Genomic DNA, 12,273 nt, shown 5'->3' with positions numbered 1-12,273 from the left:
GGGAAAGCAAATTGAGGCTTGCATTCTTCTGCTATTGGAATAGTAAAGAAAGCATTAGCAACATCTATGGTTGCATACCATTTGGCCTCCTTGTTATCCAGCTCATACTGGAGTTCTAACATGTCTGGCACAGCAGAACTCATGGGCGGAGTCACTTCATTTAGGCCGCGGAAATCAACTGTAAGTCGCCACTCTCCATTTCCCTTTCACACAGGCCGTATGGGACTATTGAAAGGTGAATGCATCTTTTTAATGACGTCCTGGCGCTCCAGATGACGAATCAGATCATGTATGGGCACCAAAGAGTCACGGTTTGTTCTATATTGCCTGTAGTGTACAATTTGGGTGGCAACTGGCAACTTCACATCCTCTACATTATGCTGCCCAACAACCGCAGACTCATCTGAGAGCTCAGGCCTAGCAGACAACTTCAATTTGTCTCCAACAGCTTCTACAGTTGCTATTCCAAAGGTCCACTTAAAACCCTTGGGATCCTTAAAACGCCCTTCTCTCAGAAAGTCAATTCCCAAGATGCAAGGTGCATTTGGACCCGTTACAATGGCATGCCTTCGCCAATCACTCCCAGTCAAACTCATGTCTGCCTCTAACCTTGTCAATTCTTGAGAGCCTCCTGTAATTCCAGAAATAGTAATAGACTCCATTCCTTTACAGTTTGAAGGCACCAATGTGCAGTGGTAGAATTCTCGCCTGCCATGTGGGAAACCCAGGTTCGATTCCCCAGAGGGGGGGATGTGTTGGTGGCTCAGTGGTAGAATTCTCGCTTGCCGTGCGGGAGGCCCAGGTTTGAGTCCTGGCCAATGCACCTGAGAAGGAGAGAAGTCTCCGTGTGGAAAAAGCGCCAAGAAATTCATGTCCCGGGTTGGGGGAGGTTCCCCCCAGGGAGAAGTGGACTCAGCACAACACAAAACCCTTCTTTTTTTGAAAGTCAGGGAAAGATGAAATTGTATTTTCTTATAGTATAAGTATAACAATGTAAAGAGAGATAATAACTAGAGAAGGAAGGAAGGGAAAAAAACAATACAATAACCTTAAGGGAGATGGGGGAGGGGTCAAGTGGCGGCAAAGCAGCAGAAGCAGCAGTAGCCAAAACAGCAGCCGGGGAAGATAGGCAAAGCTGAAGCAGCTGAAGCCAGCGGGAGAAGGGGGAGAACAAACTGTGCTTCTAGACATTAAGTTCTTGATGCTCCAATGAAATTATATTAATTTATCTATTGTTGCCATTTATGTGGCCTATCCCTGGAATGTTCATCTCTCCCCTATGTCTGAGCTAGAGGATCTGCTCAAACGGCCACAATGTCATGAATAGTACAATGCTCCAATTTCACTGGAATACAGTCAGATTTGGAAAGTCCCACAATGTAGTACACACTGAATCAAGACTAGGGCCTTCTGAAATAAGAAGAGGGCACTGTAGCTCAATTTCAGATCTTAAACATTATAAAATAAAAGAATTTTCAGACTGGAAGAGATGCTTCAAATTATTATATCCTTTGTATTTCTAATAACAGAAATCTCCAAACAGCGTAAGAGTTGGAATCTTCTTTGCAACTGCTGTACCGGGCGCTCCAAACTCCCTTCCCCCTCCTCTGTCAATGGAGGCTTGAATGGGGGAAGGATAGGGTGCAAAACTGCTTAACCCTACCCCTGAGGGCTTGAACAGGAAACGGCAAAAGGAACCCTTTTCTCACACATGTACTGACTCGTGGGAAAGCCTGTGCTTGAATCTGGAATTTTGATTGGCTGGATTCTTTGTGCCCAGTATATATTGGCACTAGACACATTGTCTAGGAAAGATTTAAATAGAGCGAGGAGAAAGCACATGCAGCTTTTCACGCAGTTCCACAGCTCTCGTGCAAGTCCTGCAAATCTGCAAGTCCAGCAAGTCCATTAGGTCCATTCGAGAGAGTTGCCTGTGGCACCCGGACTCGGCTTCCCCTCAGAGCAGCGTATCCGGGTTTCCTGCTTGCTACCCCCAAGCTGGAAGGACTCTGCCTCTGCTGTAAACTGCCGCTGTTTGCAGAAACATGCCAGCAGTATGGCTTTTCCCTGCGCTGCTAAGGCAGTGCCGCTCCATGAGATCTGCCTTGTGGAAGCTGTATCCACAGATACTTTGACTTTGGTGGGTTTCATTCACATTGGACTTAATGCCACATGGATTACAAATTGCAGTTCCAGAGGCTGCTGCAAAGGAAATCCAGGAAATGCCTCCAAAATCCTACTCAGCCCTCTTGAGTAAATCAGCCTTTCCCTAGGCTCTCTGCTTTGCCTCTTTATCTTCTAAGTGGGGTAAAGCTATATTGTGGCTTAGCCTTTTCCATTTTCTGACTTTCCCAAATTATCAAATTTGTCCATAAGCATTCCTGACTGAATTAGAACCTGTAAATAAAATTTAACTAGTTTTGTATATAGTTTTGAGGCAGGGTTTTCAGGAAAATAAAAATCTGTATTTTTAAAATTAATTTCCAATAAAATCAACTGCTTATAGTTATCATTTGTTACTTTATATTCTTAATCTGCAGCTGAGGCCTATTCAAGTGCTAAGTCACCAGAGAACATAACAGTATCTTGTAAAACGATAAATTAGAATTACTTACGTGAATAAACCCAGCATATTTTTTGTCTATTTCCACCAACTGCTGGTCAGCTTTGTTTCTCATAGAGGGCTCTGGATCTGTGCCCATAGCAATTAAGTACGGTACACACTTGAAAAACAAATTAAATTGTTATTCAGTCACTGCACCTCCTCTTTCTCTCATTCTTTGTTCTTCTATTATACTGTTGTTCTTGTTATATTTTGACTACTGCAAAAACTGTAATAGGAAGCTCTATGCAAATTACTATGAGACTACTTTTTGCAAGAAAATAGTACAAAATACACAAGAGACCATCATTGTAAATGACAGGAGTTGTGTGAGGTTTTGGGCATTATTTCCATTCCTCTCAAACTCCAATGTCAATTTACACTACAAAAAAAAAAAAAGCAGTAAACATCACTTATGACTGAACCTGCACGATGGTTGTGGTATAAATAAATAATCTTTTTAAAAAACTGAGATTAATGGAGATAATAACTGAAGTTCTGACATTGACGCTGGAATTCCATAGTGTTTGAAGGACATGGGGATTGAGGTAGAGGAAAGCTAACATATTTTCAAGATAAAGAATCAAAGAAAACAGCTTGTTATACATCTGAAATTTCTAAGTGTAACAGAAATATGCTCCAGTGTACATTTGAAAGTGCTCTTTAGGCATCAAGTACATCTTGATCCAAAGACAAGAAAGTACAGCATTTGAAATTTCACTGGCTAAACCACATATGTTGGATTTCAGAATATGCTCTCTGTAAAAGACCCCTTGCTACAAAAAGAAATTACTGTAACATAGTTGGAAGACAAAACCTGGAAATGTATCTAGTAAGTGTAAAAATCTCTTAAAACCTAAAAACCTACCATACCTGAACAGGATGGATGAGACCCTGGTTTAATGTCAGTGCAATGACATTTAGAGCAAAGTGGCGTACACTGGACTGGGTATGAAAGAAAGCTTCAAGGACCTGTTTGAGATACAGCTGCATGATGGAACTACTCATCCCTGAGGAAATATCGCCCATTTCTTTCAGGTCTTCCTGCTTTGCTACTTTTTTCCCTGTAAAAAGGACAAAAGCAGTAGCACATTCATCACAGTATAATAATTTACTTTGCCATTACTTGATGCATACTGATCTTTAAGCTTTACAATACATACACATTTCCGCTGCCTTAGAATGGGTTCATGACAAACACAGAACAGTTTGATGGCAAATATACTTCAGAAAACTATAGCTATGACTTTCAAGTCTTGTTCTTCAATAAGTTTTATTCTTTAAAATTTCTTATTTTGTATCTGTAAATTAAGCTTAGAGATGATTTTCATAAAAAGTATTACTATCATTATTATAGCAATTCTACATTCTGGATTGCTTTCAGGATTTATACAATTTGAAAGTAAATAATAAGATACACTTCTCAATATATCTATGAACATAATGAATTTTTGAAAACTATTCTAAGATATTTTGTGTACAATATTATCAATTAGATAACAACCTTCAGTGACTCTGTTTACATATATAGTAATTATATACAAGAAAGTTAGGGTTTTCGTGCCTTCTTAGCATAGAACTTGACACTTACAGTCTCTGTCTGCCTGCTGCATACGTGTATCCTCCTCCTGCAAGTAGGTCTGGAGGTTTTTTAAAACCTGGATTTTTAAGTTTACCGAACAGTTCTTATCTGAAAGAATGCTGTTGTACAGAGTCTTCACTTCCTGTTCAAACATTAAACTCGGGTGTTGTATAAATGCAAATCCTAAGAGGGGAAGAAAATGTGGAAAAAATTATAAATATAATGAATACTAAAAAATAAAATCTTAGAAGAAAAAACATTTTTCAGGGGTGACCTCATTGCTGTCTACAACTAACTGAAGGGAGGTTTTAGCCAAGTGGGGGTTGCTCTTTTCTCCCAGACAACCACCAATAGACACAGTCTCAAGTTGTGCCGGGGGAAAACTAGGCTGGATGTTAGGAGGAAGTTCTTCACAGAGAGAGTGATTGGCATTGGAATGGGCTGCCCAGGGAGGTGGTGGAGTCACCATCCCTGGAGGTGTTCAAGAGAAGACTGGATGAGGCACTTAGTGCCATGGTCTAGTTGATTGGATAGGGCTGGGGGATAGGTTGGACTGGATGATCTTGGAGGTCTCTTCCAACCTGGTTGATTCTATGATTTTAGATCAGACATATAGATTTAGACATGCTATTTACAAACTTTTACAGAGAATCATAAAAAACAGTAATAGGAACATAATTTTTCAATTTTAAACTGTTTAACTACTTGATTCATTTTTTTAAGACTGTGAGGAAAGCAGACACTAAATGCATTTTTTTCATGATCACTCTAAATGAACATACAGAAAACAAACATAAAAGAAGAATTGGGGAAAAATGAAAGCAAATAAAATTATGCAACAGTGGCTGTAACAAAGGGAAGATTGAGTTTTTAAAACTGTCTCTGTGCACACAAGCAAGTGTAGGTAAAGGATAAGTCTAAGGTAAGACCTCTGTGTTTAAGATCTCATTTCAGTCTCAAAACAGGAAGAGGAGAGAAGGCAGGGAAGACAGAGGGGAAAGAGGTGAAAGAAAAAAGATTGATGCTCCTTGTCATGGAAGGCCAAAATTGGCCTAAAACATGTCCTGGCTTGTTCAGACATGTTTTCTGTTCCCCCTCTTTTCTGCTTTTGAGGGAAGCAAGCACAGGAAAGGAATACAACGGCTTGGTGCCATCATGTCTCTTCCAAGTTGTAAATGTGTATATACACTTGTATGAGTTCTGCCCTAAAAGGGAAAAGTAAGCCCTAGCTCACCTAATATGGTGGTTTGGCAAACTGCCATTCTGTTTGAGTAAGCTCTGTGGCCAAAGAGCCATTAGTCTCAGGCTGTATTGATAAAAAGAGATGAGCAGGCAAATACAATGTGCTCTCTCCCTGCTTCTGCTTCATTGCTTTCTGCCATTCCATCCTGCCATGCTTTTGCCTTATTTGCTCTGCAGCATTATGTCCGCTAAGTTCCAAGTCAGCTTGCTGCATAATAACAAGCCCTGATAGTTTGGGTTCAAATTACCTGGAAACTTGCTGTGACTCAAGTTTACCAGAAGTCATTAAATGCCTCACAATGTGGCGAGAAGTGCCACCGACATTGTGCCTTTCTGCACATTTGCAAGACATCGTGCTAAGACTGCACATCTGCAAGATATCCTGCCTGCTCCTCTGCAAACCTCCATGCCAAGTCTGGAGTCTTAAGAGGAACCAGGATCAGGTCAGAGATTGTCCGCCTCTCTCCCAACACCCTTTTAGAGCCTGGGAAGCTTCAGAAGTCTTAATGGCTATTAAGACACTGACAGAACTCCCTTCAAGTATTTAAGTACTTAAATGAGATTAATATATCACTGAAAACAGTTGTCTGAGTTTTATTTAAAATAAAGACTAATGTGCTTATGGGCAGAGGAAAAATACAAATCTGAAGAATGCCTACTGATAGCCACCTATGTTTTCTCACCCCAAATTGATCAGGCTGTAATTTAGAGACATTTCTGGCAAAAGTGACATTCTCAGCAATCATGTCTGTGGTTAGGAAGACAGCCCCTATCCCATGTGCAACATTGTACAGAGGGCAATAAAATTAGAACAGATTACAAAAGGTGTTGTGCATTGGTTGGACAGGATGATCTTGGAGGTCTCTTCCAACCTGGTTGATTCTATGATTCTATATTTAAAAAGTCACCTAAAAATCAGCATAAGAAGGCAAATTCATATCATACAATGCAAGCTCACATGCATAGGAGACAACTTTCTTTAGAATAAGCCATAACCATGAACTGAACTCTTCCAGAAACCATGGCCTATCTGTCCAAACAAGATTGTCTCACTTATATTGTTTTGGCCCCTGAGCAGAGGATGACCATGATACAAACCACTCAGTGGCAGTACATGTACTACTGTAAGTCACTGACATACCATACTAATACCTTCAGATAAAGCAACTACTTAAAAATTAAATATTGTCAAAATCCCAAACCAAATTGTAATATTTAGACTACAACATAATCTCAATACGTCATTAAATCTCATAGAGCATCACCCAGCTGGTATAAACTGCCAGAGTTCCCTTTACTCCCACAAAATATTTCCCCTTAGACTTTGTCTCAAGTCTCAAGACTTTTCTGGCATTTTTTCTAGTTATTCTTTAATCATATTTTGTGGACTGCAAATGAAGATTTGGAGTTATAACATACCTTCATGGGGAAAAAAACATATATCAATTACTTTGGAAACCTGATGCTTTTTAAGACTTGGTCACACATAAAAAGCTATTCGCTGTGAAAAACATCTGCTCTGCTGAAGAAGTATGCAACTTCAGAGTATCCCATTTGACTACATTTCTGTAGCCAGTTCTCAGATAAAACACTGTAATGTTTTAGCACAAGGGCTAACCTGCCTGCTCCCTCAACACAAAAGTGAGCAGCAGATTCAACTCAATCCATGACAAACATGCAGTGATCTTTGATTTTGAACAAACTTCCCTGTCACTACACAAATAAATGAATTCCTTATGAAACGCACAGATTTTTACTATAGTAGAATAATAAAAATGATTAATATTTCTTACCAAGGCCAATAATGGCTTTTGTCTGAACTTCTTCATCTGAATGTTTTGTAAAATACATCAGCAGTTCGAGTACTTTATCCTTAATATTAACCTGAGGAAATAAAACAAACAAACAAGCAAAGCTTTGTTACAGTTTAAGACCTAATGTCTTGGTTGTAAATTGTAAATATTTTTTTTTCCAGAGAATTTGAGAGACAATTCAGGAGGAAGGACCCTTAAGGGGCTGAACAAAATATAAGAAATACATTTATCCCATTTCATTGCCTTGTTATTTTTCTATGTAGTTGGGAGGTCAGAGTGTTCTTTCTCTCTTGCTTGCTTATTTTTCCCTCTGTCTATCCCACTGGCCTTGCCTGCTCTGTGACAATCATTGTTTAGGTTACTGGTAAAAAGAGATAATACTGTATTATCTGGTGACAGCCCCATGGCTTTGTCCAGAGGGGTTAGCTGGGCTGATGTCTAGTTGTATATGTATATATGTAGTCGTATATGTTCATTACTTTTATATTTAGCCTACTTTTGTAAATAATAATTTCATTTTACTTCCAAATTCTGAGTAGTGCGATAATTTCCCTTTGGGGGGTAAATCCCAAACTCTAAATGGTGTAAAACCACTACACTATTTGAAAATGAAACAGATATTTTTAATCTCTTATAAAATGAATAAAAAACAAAAAGGAGAAACACAGTCTTACTGTGTGGCCTTTACAAAACCATGTATTTACAAACAAAAAATGCTATATTGTATACATTTTGAGAAAATTACATAGAACCATAGAATCATTTCAGTTGGAAAAGATCTTTAAGATCACTGAGTCCAACCATTCTCTAACTTTACCAAGTCTGGTGCTAAACCATGTCTTTTAGCAACACATGTCTCTGCATCTTTTAATCATCTCCAGGGATGGGGATTCAACCACCTCCCTGGGGAGCTTGTTCCAGTGTTTCTTCTAATATCCAATCTAAATGTCCCCTGGTGCAACTTGAGACAATTTTGTCTTCTATTTCTTGTTTCTTGAAAGAGATCAACCCCCACCTCACTACAACCTTTTTTCAGGGAGTTATAGAGTGAAGATATTTTTTGAGTGACAACGAACACTGCTTTCAAATTGATGTGGAACATTAAACAAACAAGTCATGGAGCACAAATACAAGTTATTTTACCTTACTGTTGCCCTTAAAATCCTCCTGATCAAAATCAAAATGCCGACACAATGCTCCAACAGTGAAAAGTGATCTAAGGAGTGCTGGTTTATTTGCAGTAAGTACTGTACTGTTGGGGTCTTCTTGGTGTTGACTTTTTAATTTTGAAAGTGCACCTACATCAAAATAAAATTTTATCACAATATTAAGTCATGGTGTATCCCTACAGCAGGATTTGTAGCCAAAACTGAAGAGTGATAATTACATGTTGCGATTCTACTTACCATAGTATCTATTAAAACAGGCCCATACAAATTTATAGTTCTGGGTGACCTTGTTCACAACAGCCCCAAGACAGCTCACACAATGCTGAACAACCTAGGATCAAGAAAGAACAAATGAGTCATATGGGGTGCACCTCTCTCCAAGTAGAAGATGATGTATATCTCAGGGGTTGGCTGGGCTCATTAATTGTGCTTTAAACTAGGTTGGAAGGGGGGGGAGGGTGAAAGCCAGACTTACTATAAGCAAGCCTGAGACAATTGTGGGGCAATGTGTCAGCTTTACTGTTATCTCAGGGGAGGTAGATAACAATGAGTTGTGTGCTGGAGAGGATGCAAGAGATGGCACATCAGGGTAGGAGGTTAACAAGAGCTTTCAGCCTGTTACCTTGAAGAATGCTGGGGACACACAAGAACTCTTTAAGTCTTACAGAGATGGACCACAGGAATCAAGTAATGAGGAATCAGCACACACAGAGCTTACTGCTAGATTGGTGGCCATGGAAGAGGCTGGGAATGGTCAGACTGCAAGAGTGAAAGCTAATGGATTAACTCCCTCCCTGAAATGTTTATATACCAATGCACAGAGCATGGGGAATAAGCAGGAGGAGCTGGAGATCTGTGTTAGGATGAATAACTATGATATAATTACTGAAACATGGTGGGACAGCTCCCATGACTGGAATGTTGTCATGCATGGCTCTGTGCTGTTCAGGAAGGATAGACCAGCAAGATGAGGTGGGAGAGTTGCTCTCTATGTGCAAGAGCAACTGAAATGTGTTGAGTTCTATCCAAGGGGGGAGGCAGAACAGGTTGAAAGCCTGTGGGTAAGAATTAAGGGATGTGGGAAAAGAGATGAAATTGTTGTGGGCGTCTACTACAGACCACCAAACCAAGAGGAAGATGTTGATGAGGCCTTCTGCAGACAACTGGAGGTAGCATCTAGAGATAACTCCTTGGTACTCATGGTTGACTTCAATCACCCTGATGTTTGCTGGGAAGCTCACACAGCCAGGCACAGCCAGTCTAAAAGGCTCTTGCAGTGTATCAATGACAACTTCTTGATGCAGGTAGTGGAGGAGCCAACAAGAAGTACATTGCTGAGCCTTGTATTAACTCATAAAGTGGGACTGGTTGAGGACATTGAGGTTGAGAACAGCCTTGGGGACAGGGATCATGACATGGTAGAGTTTAGCATCACACAGGGTGGAATCAGAGCAACAAGTAGAATTACAACCCTGGACTTCTGCAGAGCTAACTTTGTGCTCTTCAGAGACATGCTTGCAGCAATCCCATGGGATAAGGCTCTGGAAGGCAAAGGAGCCCAAGAAAGTTGGCTAATTTTTAAAGACCACTTCGTCCTCCAAGCCCAAGCCAAGTGTACTCCCCCGAGTAAAACATCAGGTAGATGTGCTAGGAGACCTGCATGGCTAGGCAAGGAGCTCCTGAAGGAAAACTCAGGGAAGAAGGAATCTTACAATTCATGGAAGAAGAGATTGGTCACTTGGGAGAACTAAAGAGAAGTAGTCAGGGCTTGTAGGAAAGCAACAAGGAAGGCCAAAGCCCTCCTGGAACTGAAGCTGGCAAAGGAAGTAAAACAGAACAAGAAAGGCTTCTTCAAATCCATCAGTAGGAAAAGGAATCCCAGGGAAGGTGTGGGGGCAGTGCTGAGCCAGGAGGCAGCCTGAGAGCTGAGGGTGCAGAGAAGGCAGAGCTGCTGAATGCCTTCTTTGCTCCAGTCTTTACACCTAAGGCTGAACTCCCCTGTGTACCCCAGACCCTGGATGAAGGAGAAGAAGCCTGGAGGAGGGAATGCTCCCCACTGGTCAGTGCAGACTGGGTTAGGGATCAGTTACACACATTGTACATTCACAAGTCCATGGGCCCTGATGAGATGCACCCAAGGGTGCTGAGAGAACTGGCTGATGTGCTGATGTTATTGCTCTGCCACTCTCCATCATCTTTGCCAAATCGGGGCAGACAGGAGAGGTGCCTGAGGGCTGCAGCAGAGCCAATGGCACTGCAGGCTTCAAAAAGGGCAAGAAAGAGGTTCCAGGGAACTATTGACCAGGCAGCCTCACCTCCATCCCTGGAAAATGATGGAGTGGCTCCAGCTGGAGGACATCTCAAGGCATTTGGGAGAGAAGAAGGTTATCAGGAGTAGTCAGCATGGATTTACCAAGGGGAAGTCATGCTTGACTAACCTGATAGCATTCTATGATGACATAACTGAGTGGGTAGATTCAAGGAGACCAATGGACCTTGACCTTAGCAAGGCCTTTGACACCATCTCCCATGACATTTTAGTGAGCAAGCTGAGGCAGTGTGGGATGGAAGAGCAGACAGTGAGGTGGGTTAGGAACTGGTTACAAGACAGAGTTCAGACAGTGGTGATCAGTGGTGCCAGGTCCAGCTGGAGAGCTGTGACCAGTGGTGTCCCCCAGGGATCAGTGCTGGGGCCAGTCCTGTTCAACATCTTCATCAATGACACTGATGAGGGCACAGACAGACAGAGGCTGCTCAGCAAGTTTGCTGACGACACCAAGCTGGGAGGCTTGGCTGAGACAGCTGCAGGCTGTGCTGCCATCCAGAGAGACCTGGACAGACTGAGAGCTGGGCACAGAGGAACCAGATGAGGTTCAACAAGGACAAGTGCAGAGTCCTGCACCAGGGAAGGAATAATAAACTGCACCAGTACAGGCTGGGAGGTGACTGCTGGAGAGCAGCCCTGTGGAGAGGGACCTGAGATTCCTGGTGGATAACAAGTTACCCATGGCACAGCAATGTGCCCTTGTGGCCAAGAAAGCCAATGGGATCTTGGGGTGTATTAGGAAGAGTGTATCCAGCAGATGAAGGGAGGTTCTCCTTCCCCTCTACTCTGCCCTGGTGAGACCTCATCTTGAATACTGTGTTCAGTTTTGGGCTCCCCAGTTTGACAGGGATCTGTTGGAGAGGGTCCAGCAGAGGGCTACAAGGATGATTAGGGGACTGGAGGGCATGGCTGATGAGGAGAGGCTGAGGGACCTGGGGCTTTTTAGTCTGGAGAAGACTGAGAGGGGATTTAGTAAATGTTTATAAACATCTGAAGGCTGGTTGGGAAGGGGGGGACAGGCTCTGCTCACTGCTCCCTGTGATAGGACAAGGAGCAATGGGTGTAAATTGCTGCAAAAGAGGTTCTGCCTCAACACAAGGGGGAACCTCTTTACTGTAAGGGTCACAGAGCACTGGAACAGGCTGCACAGAGAGGTTGTGGAGTCTCCTTCTCTGGAGACTTTCAAGGCCTATCTGGATGCATTCCTCTGTGATCTGTACTAGATTGTGTGGTCCTGCTCTGGCAGGGGGGTTGAACTCAATGATCTCCTTGGGTCCCTTCCAACCCCCAACATCTTGTGATCCTGTGATGTATTTACAAGTTAAAGCTGAGTTTTTTGTGAGTTTATGCAGGAAAAAGCTATGGAGAACAAGACCTAAAGATCTAACAGACATAATGCCCATCTCCTAGACTGCTCTGAAAACCAGCCCAAACTTATAATTGCTAAAATACAGCAACAATATATACAAACATTGATAAACCAAGAACACTAATTTTTGTTGTGGCTCAATAGTTATTTTCATAATTACGATAGACTT

At 41.8% G+C, this 12,273-nt stretch overlaps 1 protein-coding gene and 1 non-coding gene across 4 annotated transcripts in view; one reads left to right on the top strand and one right to left on the bottom strand.

The window, feature by feature from the left end:
* Positions 1–12,273, bottom strand: part of LOC135173778 (nipped-B-like protein) — a 265,346-nt gene that overhangs the window by 13,236 nt on the left and 239,837 nt on the right. For all 3 annotated transcript variants that reach the window (XM_064140921.1, XM_064140923.1, XM_064140922.1), the window contains 6 exons: positions 8,647–8,740; positions 8,384–8,538; positions 7,220–7,310; positions 4,194–4,367; positions 3,476–3,666; positions 2,616–2,723 (listed from right to left, as the gene is read on the bottom strand). In XM_064140921.1, the coding sequence (XP_063996991.1) occupies positions 2,616–2,723; positions 3,476–3,666; positions 4,194–4,367; positions 7,220–7,310; positions 8,384–8,538; positions 8,647–8,740 (813 nt within the window). The remainder of the gene's footprint in view (positions 1–2,615; positions 2,724–3,475; positions 3,667–4,193; positions 4,368–7,219; positions 7,311–8,383; positions 8,539–8,646; positions 8,741–12,273) is intronic.
* Positions 753–823, top strand: TRNAG-GCC (transfer RNA glycine (anticodon GCC)). The gene has a single exon. It is a non-coding gene; the product is annotated as a tRNA-Gly (tRNA).

The sequence above is a fragment of the Pogoniulus pusillus genome (assembly GCF_015220805.1).
Source record: "Pogoniulus pusillus isolate bPogPus1 chromosome W unlocalized genomic scaffold, bPogPus1.pri SUPER_W_unloc_1, whole genome shotgun sequence".
NCBI lineage: Eukaryota > Metazoa > Chordata > Aves > Piciformes > Lybiidae > Pogoniulus > Pogoniulus pusillus.
Note: the sequence above shows the minus strand (reverse complement) of the source record. Positions and strands in the feature narration are given on the sequence as shown.